The sequence below is a fragment of the Diceros bicornis genome, chromosome 12, assembly GCF_020826845.1.
Source record: "Diceros bicornis minor isolate mBicDic1 chromosome 12, mDicBic1.mat.cur, whole genome shotgun sequence".
Taxonomy (NCBI): domain Eukaryota; kingdom Metazoa; phylum Chordata; class Mammalia; order Perissodactyla; family Rhinocerotidae; genus Diceros; species Diceros bicornis.
This window is the reverse complement of record NC_080751.1, coordinates 2734756-2755677: the sequence shown is the minus strand read 5'-3', so window position 1 is coordinate 2755677 and position 20922 is coordinate 2734756. Positions and strand designations below refer to the sequence as shown.

The 20922-nt window shown below is 38.6% G+C and overlaps 1 protein-coding gene across 4 annotated transcripts in view; it reads right to left on the bottom strand.

The window, feature by feature from the left end:
* Positions 1-4715: 4715 nt before the first annotated feature.
* EIF2AK3 (eukaryotic translation initiation factor 2 alpha kinase 3) overlaps positions 4716-20922 on the bottom strand; it is a 78063-nt gene continuing 61856 nt past the window's right edge. The window contains exons 15-17 of one of the 4 annotated variants that reach the window (XM_058550723.1): positions 14483-14584; positions 7737-7799; positions 4716-5919 (exon numbers count right to left, since the gene is read on the bottom strand). In XM_058550723.1, the coding sequence (XP_058406706.1) occupies positions 5719-5919; positions 7737-7799; positions 14483-14584 (366 nt within the window). In that variant the 3' untranslated portion in view covers positions 4716-5718. Of the gene's footprint in view, positions 5920-7736; positions 7800-12049; positions 13868-14482; positions 14585-20922 lie in introns of those variants that run through there. The other 3 variants (XM_058550724.1, XM_058550725.1, XM_058550726.1) reach the window with 3 other exon arrangements.

Genomic DNA, 20922 nt, shown 5'->3' with positions numbered 1-20922 from the left:
GTAACAACAACCATACTTTCATATTTGCATAACACGTTATCCTCACATCATCAAATGCCAGCCTCTAGTCCTTGTCAGACGCATACTCAATGTCTACATTTTTGCAGAAACATTACGAAGTTCCTGTAACATTATAAAGCTACATATTTTATTATGCAGTTATCTTTCCTTCACCTCCTGTTTCCTTCCTTTCCACTCCTTGAGTATCCGAAAGTAACAGCCAGGAGTTCTTTTTATACCTTATCCTCCATCACATAACCATAGATTTGCATATATGCACATATTTGTATGACTCTTTAACCTATATTTACGTCATTTAATCCTCGAAATAACTCTTGCCCAATTATGCCCATTTTAGAGTTGAGGAAACTGTTTTCATTTTAAGCCTCTATTTACTGAGTGCTTACCTCTTAACCAGATTCTATGCTAAACGTTATACATCTTATCACTTAATCTTCACAATGTGTTATTTTCAATTGAGGAAACAGATTAGAGAGCTCAGGGAAAATTGTCAAGAAGTAAACAGCAATGCTGCCGGCTGTGATTCCAAAGCCCAGCGCGTTCTTGTCACTTGTCACTCCTCAAAAATGCCCTCTGGACTGAAGGGAATTCAGGAAGTGTAATTGTTATGCTAAGAGGGTGGTGGAATGATAAATGGATTATTACAAGCTTCCTGTTATGTTACTGTAGTTATTTTAATAATTGCGTTATTTCTCACATGTAAAACAGCAATGAAAATATCTGAGTTGCAGAGGTCCTAGTAGAATTAAAGGAAATCACATTAAATCCTTCCAAACTATAGAGCAAGATACAAAGATATCAATTAAAATACTGTAAATGCTGTTTATTGGTTTTCTTTTTCTTGTTTTATTCATTTAATATTATTAATCTCGAAAGTAGTGCATCCGTTGGAAGAAGTCAAACAATGCTGAGATGCATTTTGAAGTTAATATCTCCTCCCTCACCCGCCTCCCCAACTCTCCTCTCCTAAGGTAACCAGTGTGGCCTTTGGTGTGGATACTTCTCAGCTTTATGTCCATGAAAATATTTAAAGATATAGAAGCTGTTTCATTTTGTTGCAATTGTACGATTCACAATCCTCTGCAACTTGCAGATTTGTCACTTATCTGCTTAACAGACATTTAATAATTCCACTTATGCTGCTGACTCATTTGCATAATATTCATAGTATGAATGCATCTTCATTTATTTAGCCGTTACCCTGAGGATTTCTTCAAAAGAGCCTTTCAGAAGAACAGTCTTTCCGCTTCATTACTTCTCAGTATCAACCCCTCTCACTGCCTCTGGGCAGGTCACTACCTTTATGCATAGTGAAAATTCTCCAGGCTCCTCCCAGAGGCACCTGAGCTCTGTGCCAGCTGACTGCATTGTCCCCCCTCCTCTTCCTACCCACATTCTTGCCGCCAGCAAGAGAGGTGCTGATCCCAACATTGCTGTCACCATTTCTGACAATGTTCTCTGGGTGCTCCCTAAAAGCTCACGTCATCTCAGAAGACAGCAGATAGGGAGCCAGGCACTGCAGCACCCCCGGAGGAAATCCTTCAAAACTCGACATTACAGAGCAGTGACAGAGGATCCTCCTCTGGGCCATTGGGGGCCAGCATGCCTCTAGTCACTGGACAAGGGATGTCTTTCAGCTCCCACTGACCTGGCTCAGGCCCTCTGACTCTTGCCAGATGAAGCCATCCTGCCTGGTTCCCTGTCTCCAGCTCCTTCTCCCTCCAGTGCACCCTCTTCCTCATTCGCCCTGGTGATCCTAAAATCTCAGCACATCCTTCTTCACATCAGAAACTTTCAATGGCTTCCCACTTTCTTCAGAATAAAGCCCCAACTTTTTACCACAGAGTCCTGGGAAACTCATCATTTTCAAAAAAGGACCCCTGTCCCCAAACCACACCCTCCTTCTTCTGGATTCTATCAAAGTTCCCACACCAGAAACACAGGAGCCATCTCCTTCTCCTTCACCTATATTCAGTTAATTCCAGTGTCCTGGCCTTTCTGCCTCAAAAATAATTCTCAAATTGCTCTATTTCTCTCTGCTCCTACTTTTAGAGCTCTTTCTCATTTCTCCCCTTTCCCCCAAGCCTCCGAACGGGCTGTTGCGCTGCCTTGCCTAGTCTTGTCTTGGTGCGTGGGAGCACGCAGAGGAGAAGGAAGCTACTCTGCTGGTACAAAGAGGAGGCGCGCACGAGGGATTAGGGATGCAAAGACTGCCGGGAGTAGCCAAGCACATATTGCCCCTGTGTTTATTGTTTTAAGTCATTGTCCATTTCAGGAATTGAAAAGCAGCTCATGGCAAAAGCATTATGGGACTTGGTATGGTTGAATTTTACCATATCTGGTATGTTTATGTCAGTCACCCATGGACGTGCTTGTTGTGTTGTTCTCATGATGTGTTGTATGTTTGGAGGAGAATGTTTTTTACCCCAGCCCTCCACCATTTACTTCTTGGGGAAAAGGTGAAAATGAGCCCCCTGGTGGCAGCTACCATAGTTGCAGGGGTAGAATCTGGAGGGGGAGTCTCCTCAAGCAGCACAATCTCTTGCAAATCTAGAGATGGAATAAGCCAATGACCCCACAGGTGCGCAAGAAACCACCTGGAGTTTCTGCTTAGGCCTTGACTTCTCAGGTGAGACTGAGTCACTCTATGGCCCGTGGTTGGATTGGAAGCTTGTTCTGTCTCCACTTCCTCGGAGAAAAATAATCGCTTTTGGTGTAAATGCATCCAGAGAAAAGTATCAGTGAGAAACAATATGGAAAAAGAAAACCACCTCGAACATCATAAATGTCTGCTCTTCTGTCTACTACTAGGAAGCAAAGGGCAGAGTAGGTGGCTCATTTTCAGAATTTCTCACGGGCTTCCTGACCTCTGGACCAGCACTCACTTCAAGACTGCTGCCTTCCTGAAAGGTGGAACCTGGAACCTGAAAGATGCACGTGTGCTTTCTCCCGGCACAGGGTCAATAGGGTGCATGGCTCTCCCATTGGAATCCTTCCCGCGCAGGCCTGGCTGGAGGTGGGGGATGTAATGCACTCCAGTGAAAGATGAAGGAGAGGGCGTTAGACTAAAGGGCGACAGCATCAGACAGAGCCATGGCGGTGCTAAGTGTCCCGGCCCGTTTCTCCTCGCATTTACATTAAAGCATAAGGTCTTCCTTCAGAAAACTTCCAGGATTTGAGACTTTTATCTGTTTGTAGTGTCGGGATTATTCAACCAGCTTTTCTCCTTCACTTTTGCCAAATATTTATCCCAGTGACTGGTACACTTCTTTTCCTCCTCCTTTGGCTATTTATTTCCTAAGGGCTGTGGCTATGTTGGGGTTACACATTATGTTCTCCAAATTCAATTCCAAAAATACGTAATCAAGTACGAGGCTTCCTGCTAGATGTCGCTGGGTCTACAAGAAGGTGCGCCCCTGCCCTCTGGGACCTTAGCTATTACTAAGGAGCCTGACTTCACCAGTTACTGGCTCATCTGTGGCCTGACAATGATAAGTGTTGTAAGTACAAAATGCTCAAAGGAGAGGCCAGGGTGGAGGGAGGGGGCTCGGAAAGATGCCAGAAAAGCAACAATTTGCAGGAGAGGTAGGGTTTGGAGTCAGGAGAAAGGCTCTGGGTGAGAAGGCAGGAGACTCCGTACTGGCCTCCAACTTGCTAGGTCCTGCTGGCCCAGGCCCTAATCTTCCCATGCCTGCTTTCCTCGTGGTAGCCAGCAAAGGCACAGGCAGAATTAAAATGAAAGAGGGCCTGATTATATCATGTTAAGAAATTTGCAAATCCTTCGACAGCTTGGTGTAAGGGAGTAGACAAAACCCTGACCAGGAATTGGAATATCTGGGATTTGGTCCCGGTTCTGCTCTTGCTGGCTTTGTGATCTTGGGCAAATCACAGCACGTCTCTGGGCCTGAGTTTCCTCGTAAGTAGAATGGCAATAACGCCTGCCATGGCTAGCTCTCAGGGTGGTTGTGAGGGTCAGAAGATCTGCAGCTGGGACTGAGTGGAGTGTGCTGGGAAGAAATCAACAGGACCCCTGGCTGGGGTGAAGGGGAAGGAGTAGGGGGCCTGTGACTGAAGCAGGCCGACTAAGAGATGAAGAAAAGGGACATGAGCTGGCTGGGAGCCAAGCAGAACCTGAGAAGAAAGACAACGTTCAAGCCGCACTGCAAAGTGCGAGTCTGGACAGAGTGCGCAAACATCAGTGATGTGTTTTTGCAGCTTACAAATTGCTCATAACTTTGTAGGGCAGACATTACTTGTCTGTAAAATGGAAGTAATCATGCATTTGACCCTTAAAGGTTGTGTCTAGCTGGTTTGTGCCTGGTCAGCCCAGCAAGCCATGGGCCTCCATACAGCACGTACCAGACACACGGTGATACCAACACAACCAGCATTGCCATGGCCCTCTGTGCTACAAGGTCTCCCTTTAGGGCAGGGTTCTCTTTATGCTCCCGGTCCCTGGCACAGAGTAGGCCCTGAGCAAATCTCTCTTGATTATGAGGCTGTTGAATTTTGAAAAGGACTTGGTCCTGTCAAGTCTTTGGGAAATAACAGAGAAGACACCTGTTTGAAATAGCTTAGGACTAAGTTTTCTTGAGGGTAGAGTTATGACCCTTCCTAGACCTGTGATCCTCTTTTATACATTTGAAAAACTACCATTTTGGGACTAATTCTCCAAAATAAGAGTCAATCATAAATAATTTTTTAAAGTTTTATTAAATCATTTAGACTTGAAAGAAGTCACAATAGTTAACACACTTAAGTGCGTTCTGTACACCACCAACCCAAATGGATTGACTTCAGAATTTTTATAAATAAAAAATAAACATATTTACAATGAAAAATGAAAACATGTTAGCAAGTTAGATGATTTACCTGTTATTTATAATCAGTTTGGGGAAAGTACCAATCTACAGGATTACATGTAAGACACTCAAGATTTCATTAGGTTTAAAAAAGTCCATAATTCAAGAAGTTAGTTGTAATATATGATTCATTTCTTACTACAGCTTTTTTCCTCCCCAAACCAGAACTTTCAACCAATTTACATAAAATGCTTCATTTTCCCTTTAGTGGAGGTACAGGTACAAAAAACTCTTAAAATTCTCCCTAGAACCATCTAAGGAACAAAGCTATTTAAAGCTACAAATGTCACTATAAAACTAGCTATGGACAAAAGCCATTATACAATTTGTGCTACTTGTCCTCCAAAATAGTGCAGATTCCTAATTTACCCACCAGGGACAAAAATGGAGTCAGCTTTTTTGGAAATCAGTTTCATAATTACCACCGTATCTCTAGAAAGCATATTTCTAGAACAATATAGTTACCACATGTAGGGACTTTCATTCTTCTGTACTATAAAAATATTTTTCTTTTAATTCTCTGTATTTTAGGGATTGCTTCTACCTCCCTAGGCAAAAGACAAGGGCTATAAAGCTTGGCCAGCCAGTTTCAAGAGACCAATAAAGAAAAACGACCACACACGACTGAGTGATAGCCCTCTCCTTAAGTATAGCAAAAGTCAAGAGTTGGCTCAAATTAGGTTATGCTCCCAAATCCAGTTTAAACCTGACTTAGCAAAAGTAGTCCAAAACAAAATTCAGCGAAGAACAAAATTTTCAAGTCCATGCTTCTGGAGCGCCACAGTAAGAGGAGGCTGTTCTGTGTCACCTGTTAGGAGTGTGGAACAACTTAAGGCTAATTGCTTGGCAAAGGGCTCTGGGGGTTGCTGGACTGTCTGGAATGTTTTGTTCCTGAGGAACTCATGGAGCGAGACCGCTGTCTGAGCACTGTTTTGCCTGGAAACTCCAAGTCCTCAAATACAGCATTTTCAGTGATAGTTGTAGCTTCAGGCCGGTCCACGGGGGATGGAGAGAGCATGTCTTGAACCATCACATGCTGAAATATATAAATTATTTTGTGATAAAAGGGTCAGGTTTAGACCACGAAACAATCCTCTAAATCAGGAGTCGACAAAATATTTTTGTAAATATATTCAGTTTACAAGCCAGTTTCTCATGTGACTTTTCACCTCTGCCACTGAAGTACAAAAGCAGCCATAGAAAATACATCAGCAAATGGGCACGGCTGTGCTCCAATCACATGTTCTTACAAAATTAGGGAGCAGGCTGGATTTGGCCTGTGGCTCCTGGTTTGCCAACCCCTGCTCCAAATAACCATGACCATTTTTGGGTAATTGGTTGTTTTCTAACATATAATAAAGGATCTTAAATCACATCCTTGAAGTACAGACACAATCTGAGTTTAAAAATTAATTCGTCTTACAACTGCATGTGAATCTACAATTATCTCAATAAAAATTTCAATTAAAAAATCATGCCAGAGATCAGTACCTAACACCTTTTCTTGATTTTTTTTTTTGAATCTCTTTTAATGTAACATATATTCTTTTTTTTTTTCCTGAGGAAGATTTGCCCTGAGCTAACATCTGTTGCCAATCTTCCTCTTTCTTTTCTTTTGCTTGAGGAAGGTTAGCTCTGAGCTAACATCCATGCCAGTCTTCCTCTATTTTGTATGTGGGTCACCACCACAGCATGGCTGACGAGTGGTGTAGGTCCCTGCCTGGGATCCGAATGCGCGATCCCGGGCCGCTGAAGCAGAGCGCACTGAACTTATCCACTACGCCACAGGGCCGGCCCCTGTAACATATATTCTTAGGAGCCACCCTGGGAATTAATTCATCAACTTTGCAAAATATATAACAATAATTTTTACTAAAAAATATTTCATTTTAGGTTAGCATATCTCTATATCATCATAAAGTTCATTTTAATGTAATCTTTCATTATATTTATAATATTAAAAGATAAATTAGACTTTTTCCAACTTGATAATTAACATACAATCTAATTTACTTCAACTTAATTAAGAAAATTCAAGATTAATGCATAAATTTTAAAATGATATATTTGTGCACCAAATATACTATGAAATAAACAACAGCCGCAAAAAGAAATTCAAAAGGTTCACTGCACACGATTTTCATCAAGACCAGCTTGATTTTCCCTTCCCACTCTTCTGAACCATGTACTGTGTCACTCTGGGTGGTTGAACTCCAACAGACATAATCAACGGAAATTAGTGCCTGTTTTTTGTGTGTGTGTGTGTGTGAAGAGGACTAGCCCTGAGCTAACATCCATGACAATCTCCTCTTTTTTGCTGAGAGACTGGTCCTGGGCTAACATCCGTGCCCATCTTCCTCTACTTTATATGGGACGCCACCACAGAACGGCTCAACAAGTGGTGCATCGGTGTGTGCCCGGGATCCGAACTGGTGAACCCCGGGGCCGCCGCAGTGGAGCGCGCGCACTTAACCGCTTGCACCACCGGGCTGGCCCTGTTTTTTTTTTTTTAAAAAAAGTCAGTTTTTAAGATCTCTTCCCAGTTCACTAAGATAAAGAGATTAATGGCACGGTCATAATAGCAATTCTATGCCTGTGAGAGCGCGCTAGGAGTTCAGCCTTATTGAAGGGAAGGTTGCTACAATCTTCACATAGGACCCTGGGCCGAGGACCTGGGGCCAAGTTCTAGTCTTTGTTTTTAAGAAGTTGTATGCTCTTGGGATCAGAGTCCTTTCCTCTCTAGACCTTTGGCTTCCTCATCTGTAAAATGGGAAACTGATGAACTGACTGCTAAGGACCCTTTAAGTTCTAAATATGATTCTAAAAAAAATAAAAGATGAGAATTATACAAACCTCACGTGGATATTTCTGAGTAAATAGTGGTGGAAATTTGAGATTTCTTACATCGGTTAAGATCTAAAAAGAAAGAAAAGTGTTACTTATCTTTAAATCTGTTTTGGTGTATGGATCTTTTAAAGACAAAAATATTTTTTGATACTCTAACAGAGGGACTAAGAAGAAAGGCTGGATGTTAAACAGATGGAAAACTTATCAACAGCTTTTCCTGACTACATAATCTATGCATAAGTGCTTCCTGAGCACAGATGTAATGCCATCAAATCATCAAAATCTAGAAAATAATTCAGATATAATTATATTTGAATTGAACATATGATACTGACACCTGGATTTTAACTGAAATGGATTGATTTGTGTCAAAAATAATTCAATCACTCATGAATAGACATTTGTGTCCTAAAGTGGATAACTTTTTCTATTAGTCTCCAACCTCTTTGTATTTGATATGAAAGGGTATATTCTTTCTTTTATTTCTTTTTTTTTTTGAGTGAAGAAAACCAAGTCAATTGTTCTAAATACTGAGTATAAAACTAAGCTTTTGAAAGTTCACTGGTAAATTTTCATACAAATTATCACTCTTTATGTTCTAGTTTCCTTACCTATAAAACAGGGGTAATTGGGCCCACCTTGTATGATTGTTTTGAGAATTAAGTGAGGTAATTTATTTAGCACAATGCCTGATACTCCTTTTGTAATGACGACAAAAACCACTTTTGAAAAATGAAATAAAGCAAATATGTCTTCCCACCAACAGAAAACAGAAACTTTACTGGAAGAATCTATGCTGCAGGCTCTGGAAGGGTCGGTTTCATTTGCTAATAGGTAAGCCGTATCAAACTAAGTGCAGATAAAGGCTTGAGTCTGGACTCACAGAATTAATCACATAACATTTTTAAACAAAGATTTTTATTTTAAAACTTGGAATTTTAAAAAGACCTTGGCCATAATTCAATGGGGAAAATGGAAAGTCTTTTCAACAAGAAGCATGAGCATAAAAGAAAAAATTGATAAACTGAACTTCAAAATTAAAACCTACTGCCCTTTGAAAGACACCATTAAGAAAACGAAATGGCAAGCCATAGACTGGGAGAAAATAGACACAATACATGTATCTGGCAAAGAGCTTGAAAAGATGGTCAAGGTCATTAGTCATCAGAGAAATGCAAACTTAAACCACAATGTGATTCCATTATACCCCTATTAGAATGGCTAACATTGTAAAGACTGAAACATAAGTGTTGGTGAGGCTGTGGATGAACTACAACTCTCAGACACTGCTGGTAGGCGTGTAAATGGCACTTTCTTATAAAGTTAAACCATTCACCCCATGGCTTATCCATCCTACCTGGGTAACTACCCAAGACAAATTAAAACATATGTCTACAAAAAGACTAGCTCACAAATGTTCATAGCATCTTTATTCCTAAATGTTTCTCAATAGGTAAATGGATACATGAACTGTGGTGTATATATAACACAGTAGGATATTAATAACAAAAAGGAATGAACTACTGACACATTGAGTAACATGAATGAATCTCAAAAACTTTATGGTGAGTCAAAGCAGACAGACACAAAAGAGTATACACATGGTATGATTCCATTTAATATGAAATTTTAGAAAAGACAGAAAGCAGCTGAGTAGTTGCCTGGGGTGGGGGCAGGGGCTGAATGAGACTGACTGGGACAGAGCACAAGGAAACTTGCTGGGGTGAAACTTTCTATGAAACTTGCCATATTCTGAATGTAGTGGTGGTTACATGATATATAAATGTGTTTGATAAAACTTATCAAAATGTCAGGGCCGGCCCCGTGACTTAGCGGTTAAGTGCACGCTCTCCACCACAGGCGGCCCGGGTTCGGATCTGGGCGCGCACCGACGCACCGCTTCTCTGGCCATGCTGAGGCCGCGTCCCACATACAGCAACAAGAAGGATGTGCAACTATGACACAACTATCTACTGGGGCTTCCGGGGGGGAGGGGGGGAAGGAGGAGGATTGGCAATAGATGTTAGCTCAGAGCCGGTCTTCCTCAGCAAAAAGAGGAGGATTAGCACGGATGTTAGCTCAGGGGTGATCTTCCTCACAAAAAAAAAAAAAAAAAACTTATCAAAATGTACACTTAAAGTGGGTATGTTTTATTGTATATAAACGATACCTCAATAAAATTGATTAAAAAGAAGACCTTGGTCAAATCATTGAACAGTCTGTTTTACATTCACTAACAGAAGTTCAGAGAGGTTCTGGCTAAACATGGCAGATTTTCTACTACATTTGCAGTAAACATTTTCACTATAAAGATGAGTGCAATGGAAGAAAAGATGAAATTTTTCATAGTGAGAAAGTGGGTGGAAGCATAGCAACCACCTTACCAGAACAGAGGCAGGCAGACCAGGGCGCCCACAGGGGAGAACGTCAATGAAGAGGGAAGTGATTCGCTGTGCAGAACCTGAGTGGGTGGGCGTAAGGCTCTAGGATGGCAACAAGAGAACTGTCCGCAAGTCTGCAGATGGAGTGATATATCCCCATATAAACATAGGAGGTTTATTCTCTGGAGAAACTGAACTAAGAAAGTGCAGATTTAGGGTCACTCAATAGAAAGGAGAGAGTATGTTGTGGGGGTGGGCATGGAAAACAGTAGGATGAAGTGAAGATCTGTAAGCTAAATAGTAAGATACTCTCTATCCCCCAACCACCCTCCACTACTCTTTCTCAGGCAGGAAAATGAAGGCTTCTTCTCTGGAGAAAATGATTGTTATAGCAAAAAAGCCTACAGCTGCTGACATGTGGGGAGTTCTCTCCCCACACTCCAAGGTAAGAACTGGATTGTAGCCCTTAGAGTGAAGTCCACTTTCAGTCACCATTTTAGAGCCCTATTCTTAAATATGATTGGACAGCTAAGGACTATCAACATGAGAAAAAAAAAAAAAAAAAAAAAAATCATTAAAAAACACAGTTAGAGATGTTGGGGGGCGGAGTAAGTGTGACTATAAAGGAGTAGGAGGAAGTTCTTTGTGGTGATGGAATAGTTCTGTATGTAGATTGCAGTGGTGGTTACATAAATCTATACGTGAGATAAAATAACATGGAACTATACACACATATTGTAGCAATGTCAAACGCCCAGTTTTGATACTATACTATAATTATGTAAGATGTAAGCATTAGGAGAAATTGGGTGAAGGGTACACTGAATCTCTCTGTATTATCTTTGCAACTTCTTGTGGATCTATAATAATTTCAAGATAGTTAAAAAAAAAAAAAAAAAGAACCCAGAGGAAAGAGACATAGAGAGAAGAAAATTTAAAACATATACATACACATAAGTGAGATTCTCAGAGATAAGTGAAGATATTGAATCCATGTTAACAAAGTGAAATGCTATAAAAACGGAACAATCTTGGACAATAAAAATTGGATTCTCAAAATAAAATAGTCAGAATAAGTAATTAGGAAAAATTAAAAAAACAAAATAGAGTAATTAGGAAAGTTGAAATAACAAGGAACTCTAGAAGAGAACAGTACAAAAAGACAGGAAGATGGAAAATAAGAGAAAACATAAGGCATTTATAGGATCAAGTCAGGGATTCCAGGAAAAGAAAACAGAAAAATTAGAGAAGAATTTATCAAAGAAATAATACAAGAAATTGACTAGAACTCAAGGATTCATATGTTCTAACTGAAAAGACCTACCAGGTGGTAAGTGAGAGGGAAAAAAAAAATCAATGAAAGGACTACATTTCATAACAGCACTGATAAAGGTAAAGCCCTAAAAGGTTCCAGAAAGAAAATAAAACAGGTCAAATAGATTCCATATAATGATTTTCAATAGCAGCACTGGCAGCTATGAGGCAATGCCCTCAAAGTTCTTAAGGAAAAATTATTTCCAATCTAGAATTGGAAGCTGGCCAATTTATCAATTACGTGTGAGGATGGGACAAAATACATTTTTAGAAGCCTGAAGACTCTAAAAATTTCTCTCGCATACCTTCTTTCTCAGGAATTTACTGGAGAATGTGCTCTAGCAAAATAGAGTAAAGCAAGAAAAAAAAAAAAAATGGAATCTAGGAAACAAGGGATCCAACCCAGAAGAGTAGAGAAGCACATCCGTGGGTGACAACCTAGAGAAGGTCTAGGGGGCAATCAGTCCAGACTGGAGGACAAAAGCTTCGAGAATAAGGACTCCAGAGGGGGGAAAAAAAAAAAAATACACACACACACACACACACACACACACACACACACACACACATATATAAGCTATATTGAAGCACAGAGAAAATATTGTTTGATACGTGACAGATTTTCAACATTTATTTAAAATTACAACACAGGTTCATAGAAAACTAAGCAATTGAGAAAAGGCAATTCTGAAAAAAAGGATTGTATCAGAAAGAAAAGAAAGTCAGAGTACATTACTTGATCTAGCATAGAACAATATTTGCATGGTCAACATAAATACTGACTATTCATTTCACCAAAAATTTTTACATAACTACCTATTTTTTTACTGAAATAAAATTCACATAAATAAAATTCACCTTTTTAACCATTTTGCAGTGTATAATTCAGTAGTTTTTATTCTATTCACAATGTTGTACAACCATCATCACTATCTAATTCCAGAACATTTTCATCACCCAAAAATAAACCTCATACCCATTAAGCAGTCACTCTCCACTCCTTTCTCCCCCCAGCCCCTGGCAACTACTAATCTACTTTGTCTCTATGGATGTGCCTGTTCTGGACATTTCATATAAATGGAATCATACAACACGTGGCCTTTTGTATCTGGCTTCTTTCACTTAGTGTAATGTTTTCAAGGTTCATCCATGTTATAGCATGTGTCAGTATTTCACTCCTTTTTATGGCTGAATAATATTCCATTTGGTGGTCTAGTGGTTAGGATTCAGTGCTCTCACTGCTGTGGCCCGGGGTCGTTTCCTGGTCAGGGAACCACACCACCTGTCTGTCGGTTGTCATTCTGTGGTGGAAGTATGTTGCTGTGAAACTAAAAGCTATGCCACCAGTACTGCAAATACCAGTAGGGTCACCCACGGTGGAGAGGTTTCAGCAGAGCTTCCAGACTAAGTCAGACTAGGAAGAAGGACCTGGCCACCCACTTCTGAAAAAACTTGCTGTGCAGACTCGACGAACAGCAGTGGAACACTGTCTGATGTAGCGCCAGAAGTGAGAGGATGGTGCAAAAAGACCAGGCAGGGTTCTGCTCTGCTGTCCACAGGGGCGCTAAGAGTCGGAATCCACTCAACAGCACTAACAACAACAACATTCCATTGTATAGGTAGACCACATTTTGTTTTTCCACTCATCAGCTGATTGACATTTGGGCTGTTTCTACTTTCTGGCTATTAATCATTTGTGTACAAGTTTTTGTGTGGACCTATGTTTTCATTTCTCTTGAGTATATACCTAGGAGTGGAACTGCTGAGTTACATGGTAACTGGATGCTTAACTTTTCGAGGAACTGTCAAACTGCTTTCCACAGCAGCTGTACCATTTTACATTCCCACCAACAACATATGAGGCTTCCAATTTCTCCACATCCTTGTCAACACTTGGTTTTTTTTTTATTTAAAGCTACCTAGGAGAGCGTGAGGTAGTATCTCATTATGGTTTTGATTTGCATTTCCCTAATGAATAATGACATTGTGCTTATCAGCCATTTATATATCTTTGGGGAAATGTCTATTCAAATCCTTTTCCCATTTTCTAATCAGGTTGTCTTTTTGTTGTTGAATTGTAACAGTTCTTTATATATTCTGGATAACAAAACCTTATCCAATACATGATTTACAAATATTTTTTCCTATTCTGTGGGTTGTCTTTTCACTTTCTTGGTGAGGTCCTTTGATGCACTTATAACTACATAAATTTTGATGCCATATGATTCCTGATCCTTTACATACGTTGGACCTGTTTTATTTTCCTTTCTGGAAGCTTTAAGGGCCTTTATCTCTGGTCACTTTAATTTTCTTCTTTTTTTCCCATTTATTGTACAGAACACTTTGTAGGTCCTTTCAGTTAGATGATATGAATCCTTTGGTTATACTTGGGAACTACATCCTCTTCTACCATGGCCAGAAGTCAACAGATAAGGTCTAAAACTGATAAATTAAGAAATGGTGATAAAAGCATAAAATTTGGAAATACGGATATAACTACCAGGGACAACAGCTAGAAAAATTGAGGGTCAGTGACCACTTAAGAAGGATGGGGAAGAAATGTGACAGAGACCTACTTTTAAAAGACTTCCAGTACTATCTTCCTTAAAAGTCATGGTCATGGTTTATTTTGTGAGGAAAAATAACTAATTATGCTTAGTTTGTCAGCTTTTAAGGGTATGAGTGTGTGGCTACTTGTCCTCTGGAAAATTCTTCTCTGACCAACCACCACCATCACTCCCTCCCCACCCCCCCCATTACCCTATTCCCCTAGCTTTGTACTTATTACAAATTTACTGCATGCAAGATATTAAGTTACGATGAAGTTAACCAACAACAAAAACAAACAATTCAACGAAATAATTTTTGAAGATTGAGCTTTAAATGGAAGCAAATACTCTACAAATCCTCCTTGTGTAGCTCACATGACCTCTTCCATTTCTAGTTAACTAGTCTGCTCGTATTAAGAATAATTTATTTTTCTTTTAAAACTCTTTCTTTTTTGTAAATTTTAGACTATTTTCTTTTTCCACCCTTTTTGAGGAGGGGAGAACTTACCCTGACTCTCTCCATCTGAGTGCTGAATGGGTACAGCAATTCAAATAGAATGAGGCCTAAAGAAAAGATGTCCACTTTATGAGAGTAGTTGTTTCCATGAATCTGAAATCCCATATAAAGAAGAAATATTAGAAAAAAATTAACAGAGATAGTACAATTGATAACATGGCATTAGTGAATCCCAAAGTTGACTCAGTCACTTCTTCGTTTAAATGTAACTGTATGTGTAAAAATGTTAGCAAAGAGTTAATAATCTCTCAAGCCTCTTTTCTTCAACTCACTACTGCAAGAGTAATTAAATCACTCAGCATTACAGAAGGAAAGCCCAGATCCAGCTCTGAGATATGCATCAGCAGAACAGGCCTGCAGAAACCTGGAGCCTCACGATGCTAAAAAAGTTTGAGGGAGCCAGTAAAAGCTGCTCAACTGCCCCCGAGGTGAAGTTTTTCAAAGAGAACACTATCTAAAGCAAATCTCTCATTTCTAATCATCTTAGTCCTCACCCATTTTTATGAGAAAATCTTCATTACTCCAAACCACTAATCAACTGTGGTTAGCCCTCATTATGGCACTTAATTACGGACTACTTTGCATTCTCAGTTGTATTTTTCATGTGTATATTTCTTATTCTTCACAACCAGATTATATAAAGTCCTGGAGGGAAGGGAACTGCTTCTTTTGTATTCCCACCATCCAGCACTGGGCTAAGTATAGAGAAGGCCCTCAATAAACACTGATTTGTTAAAATGAACAGATGAATTACAACCCAACTACTCTATTAAACAAAGCCTCAATCAAATTAAAAGCAACCTCCTGGGACTCAGAGGAACCCTTTTATTTGTGAAAATTACTTTAGGCACATAACTTGACATTTGAGAATGCTCCATACCAGCATTTCTTAACTGAGGCAGTCACAAGGTAACAGCTAGGGATCACAAGCCTTTCCCAACTCCTCTCTAAACTGCCCTTGGTACCTGTTTCCCTGTTCCTTCCGTGAGCCAGCCTGTCTCTATGCTCACAGAATATCAGATGGAAAGTTTCAATGACAGCATCAGCTGCATCACCTTCCTCTCTCCTCTTACCTCTTATCCCCGGCGTTTGGGAAGTATTCAAAGAAAATATATGTTCAAAGACAGAGCTTACAGGGGTACAGTGAAAAGGACACCCTCCTAGACTATTTGGAGAATATCAACTAACACACTTTCATGAAATGCAACTTGGCAGTAAGTGTTTACTCCCACTTAATGGTCCTACTTAATTTCATCCACCCTAGGGTAGACGGAAATGTGGACAGAGATTTGTACACAGGAATAGTGACATTCCTGATAGCAAAATCTACAAGTAACTAAAATGTCCAAAACTAATGTTGAAATTAGTGTTAAGCAATATATGCTTAACAGAGAGAATGCTATGCAGCCAAAAATATTTTCTAAGAACATTTAATAATGTGGGAAATGCTTATATTTAAATACTGTATCCAAAATTTCACAGACTAGAATATCAACTTTGTTTTCCAAAGTAAGGTATGTATACATATATAAAAGGTATATATATACACATGGAAGGAAATAACCAACCACTGTTAATGTTTTAGAGCTTTTTTAGTGATTTTTATTTGTTCTTTACACATTCCTTTATATATTCCTATTCCTATTTTTTCCACATTCCCTACAGAGAGGGTCGATTAACACAATGTGAAAAAAAGCATTAATAAATACATTTAAAAAAACAAATGCAGCCTCATGAACACATAAAAAGTGATCTTTACAAAATATCTAAAAAAGAAGGAATTAATTATAAAATCTCAAGGGCAGAGAATATAATACACCCTTTCAGAGTTTACGCTGATTGTTTTATCACTGTGCAATACTAGGACTTGGCCTGTATTTCTTGGTAATTACAACCAAGAACAAAGTAACTGTGGTCTCTGCTCATTTTCTCCTAAAAGGATAAGAAAATTAAGAGCTTTGACAAAAAATATTTTAAAACCATGTCTTAGGACAGCTTCTGAGGCTTGAGTAAGACAATTCATACAGCCAAAGTATTTTGAGAGACTTTTTAAAGGACGTTTTATAAAGTGACAGTTTCTGTATTTAAAGAGGATTCTTTTTTTTTCTTTTTTTTTTTTTGTGTGAGGAAGATCGGCCCTGAGCTAACATCTGCCAATCCTCCTCTTTTTGCTGAGGAAGACCGGCCCTGGGCTAACATCCATGCCCATCTTCCTCCACTTTATATGGGACGCCGCCACAGCATCGCCTGACAAGCGGTGTGTCGGTGCGCGCCCGGGATCCGAGCCGGAGAACCATGGGCCACCGCAGCGGAGCGCACGCACTTAACTGCTTGCGCCACAGGGCCGGCCCCTAAAGAGGATTATTAAGAAGAGAATTAACACTATTTTTAACTACCATATTTTAAGTACAGTACACTGCCACGACAAAATTTCTACAGCCCTCCTTGATTTTCCAGCATCTTCAACAATACCAAATATAGCATCACTTGTCATCAATCTCTTCCTTTCTCAGATGGCAACTCTTGCCTAGCCGCCCCTCAACCAACACACATCAGCTGCAAGCCAAAATACAGTCAGCACAGCAGTGTGTGAGGTGGCGAAGACTACCTAGTGTTTATCTTTTCACTAACATTCACATTTACTCATCCACCAAACACAGATGGACACCTGCTGAATTCTAGGCATTGTTTTAGGTGTTGGGGATAGAGTAAAAAAAGAGATAAACTAGGTCCCTATTCTGATAGCTTATATTTTAGAGGAGAAGAAAAAACAAATCATTTCAGAGAGCTAAACATGCTATGAAAAGAATAAACAGCACAATGGGATAGACCCTGACAGGGAGTGGCGGCAGGGTCATCTATCTTAAACAGGCCTGGGGTGGTGGGGTGGTGGCATGCTGGGAGAGGGAACTCTCCATCCAATAAGCCCTTCAGTAATAAGCATCCAGATAGAATTCCTTTTTAGTCATTCCTACTTTGTTTTCACAATACTTAAAGGTGTGATGTGTACCTCCAGCCTCTTGAATAATGATGAATTAAAAAAAAATAACACTATTAAAAACTTTTTAGTATCAATTCTGATACACAGTTTTATAGAAAAATTGGAAAATACAGAAAAGTTCAAACTATCATTCACAGCCCACTACTCAGAAACGGTGACTGTTGACATTTTATGACTCTTCCTTCCAGTCTTGTTTCCTATGGATATAAATATGTATTTACAGTATTTTGAAATTTCACACAGTTTTAATTTCTCCTTTCACCAGGTCCCGGCCACATCATTCGACCGGGATGATTCAACTACTCAGGCCAACAGATTTTTCTACTTAAGCCAGTTTGGATACTTTTGGTTACAAATGATCAACTACGTATAATAGTTTCTTCTACATTAAAATCTCTGCTGTATCCTTTCTAATTTCTAAATTTATTTGTGCTCCTCTCTACTCTAAGTAGATTTGCTAGAGAGGATTATCTTTTCTATGTAAAACTCTTAAAATCTACCATAATGTTGTGGTTTTACTGTTTCACCAGTATCAGTTCTTATTCGTATTTAACATCTTGCAGCTCCTCCCCCGCCTCCTACTGAGCAGAATGCTAAATCATTACTTATGCTGTCATGTGCTTATATAATGAAGGCCTTGCAAATAAATTTATCTCCAAATAGAACTTTGACAGCTTCCTATGAATTTCGATATTTTTCATTTCTTCACCATTTTCTTAGTACTTTGCATGAGTATTTTTACTTCATTATTCACCTGATAAGTTATTTAGGAGGGTTTTTAAAATTTCCAGCTAGCCAAAATGGAAGCAAAAACAAAAAACCAAAATCAAAACAAACTACTATAATCTTGTTTTATTGTATTGTGATCATAGACATTTACAATTTCTATGTTTTCAAATACACTGATCTTTCTTTGTGGTCTAGAAGTTTGAAATGAAAGTATATCTTAGTTTATTCATCAATAAATATTCAAATGATAACAATATATAAAGCCTAGTATATTTTTTCATCTAGCTTCCCTTTTTAATCTTTGTTTTTTGAAAAAAAATTTAACTCAATCTGAAGTTTTCCCTTTCATGGGGAAATTTAAACAAATTTATTTATTGTTATAACTAATATTTGGCTTTAGCATCACTTTAAGTTTTGTTTTGTGTTTTATATTTCCATACCCGTTCCTTTTGTTGTAGTTTGCATTTATCTTCTGCAGTGATAAAGAAGGTAGAAATATTATTTTAAATTCTATTTAGGATCTAGGATCTGGATTTAGGTATATCAAATACAAATCCCTACATCCATCTTTCTTTCTCGGTTCTTACCATCTTCCATTCCTGCTCTTTGTTAATATCATATGGGAGTTACAGACCCAGCTTATTATCACGACTATATTTAAAATTATAAAGCTTTTACTAAGAACACAGTTTGGGTTTTACATTCAATTTCAATTTGGTATCCATATTCATAAGCCATTGACAAATATAATTAATTAGTTTTGATGTCCACTGCCAATACTTTTATACGTTTCCCTTCTTAAAATTCACTTTCAATAGGTAACACATTCACATGGTTCAAAAGGAAGCATAAACGTTCCTTCCCACTCATCCCTCATTGGCCCAGTCCCCACCAGCCACTTCCTACTGTACCTATAACCTTTTGTTACTTGCACATCCTTCCAGAGTTTCTTTATATAAACATAAGCAAATAATATCTATCTTTCCCTCCTTTACACAAAAGGTTGCACACTATGCACACATTTCTATAGATGTTTTTGCTGCAGAGATTCTTTTTTAATTCTCAGCTATCTAAAAATGCTTGATTTCTTTGTACATGAATACCTTCACGACTGGAAACAAGATTCACGGGTCATAGATATTTTTCTTCAAAATTGTACATGTTGCTTTATTGTCTTCTAGGGTTGAGTGCTATAGAAAACAAGCTCTTTAGCTGTAACCTTTTTTTCCCTACCTAAATATTTATACCATTTTTTCCTTTATCTTTGAAATTCAAGATGTCTAAGTATAGGGTACTTTATTTTTTACATTTAAAAAAGTTAAATAAAAAATAAAAATTTTAAGTATGAAAAAGAAACAGTTGAATAATGTAAACAAACAGTACAAAAAGATACTGTACAATGTAAAATAAAGTCTTCCTCAAAGGCAATTTCTATGACTGGTCTCTGATACAAACTTCCAAAGATAATCTAATCCATTGATTCTCAAAGTGTGGTCTATGGATCCCTGGGGATCCTAACATCCTTTCAGGGTCTATGAGGTCAAGACTATTTTCATAAGACTAAGACATCATTTGCCTTTTCACTGTGTTGACATTTGCACTGCTGGAACCTTAGCATGAAGCAAGCAGTGGCACCACACTCTACTAGTAGTAATTGTATTCTTTAGTGCCACATACTCATAGGTAAAAAAAAAAAAAAAGACAGTTTCAATTAAAACGTTCTTGTTGAAGCAGTAAAAATTATTAATTTTATCACATCTCAACCCTCGGCATCTTTATAATATCGTGTGACAAAATGGGAAGTATTCATAAAGCATTTCTGCTCCATACCAAAGTACAATGGTCGTCTCAAGAGAAAGCACTTGTGCAACTCGCGGAGTTGCAATATGAACTAGGTGCTCTTTTCATAGAACAACATTTTGACTTCAAAGAACAGTTGGTAGACAAACCACAGTTATTCAAGACTTGGATACTCAACAGACATTTTCTTAAATATGAACAAAGTGAGAATGGCACTTCAAGGAAAACTGACAGTATTTGTTGCTAATGATAAAAGCTGAGCTTTGTGAAAATCAGAATTTTGGAAAATTTGTATTCACCACTGGGAACCTGACAGCTTCCTAATACTTAAAGCCTTTTCTGTGAGACTGGTGGTGATTTTAATCAAAGAGATTTTTTTAACATGGTATAATGAATGTGACAACTTTTGGAAAAGTTGCATAACTTAGGGAACCAACAGTGTCCAAATTACCAATGCACAATGTTACACAATCATGTAGATCCATTGGGTAATGGATGGGTAAAAGATCCATTCAAAGTGCATAACGGACCACGGATATTAAAGCAACAGAGTATAACCATTGGGTAATGGATGGGTAAAAGATCCATTCAAAGTGCATAACGGACCACGGATATTAAAGCAACAGAGTATAAAATGTTTAATGATACAGTTTTAGATTTCACAGGGCAAATGACTTTTAAGAAACTATTGCCTACTGAGTTTTGAAGCACTATCAAAGAGGAATACCCACAATTACCTGAAAACGCTATTAAAATATTCCTCCCTTTCCAATGTTATTAAAATATCACATATCTGGTTGAGGTCAGACTTTACTTACGTAAGCGAAAATAACATTGCAATGGATTGAATGCAAAAGCAGATATAAGAATCTAGCTCTTTTAATAAAGTCAGATATTAAAG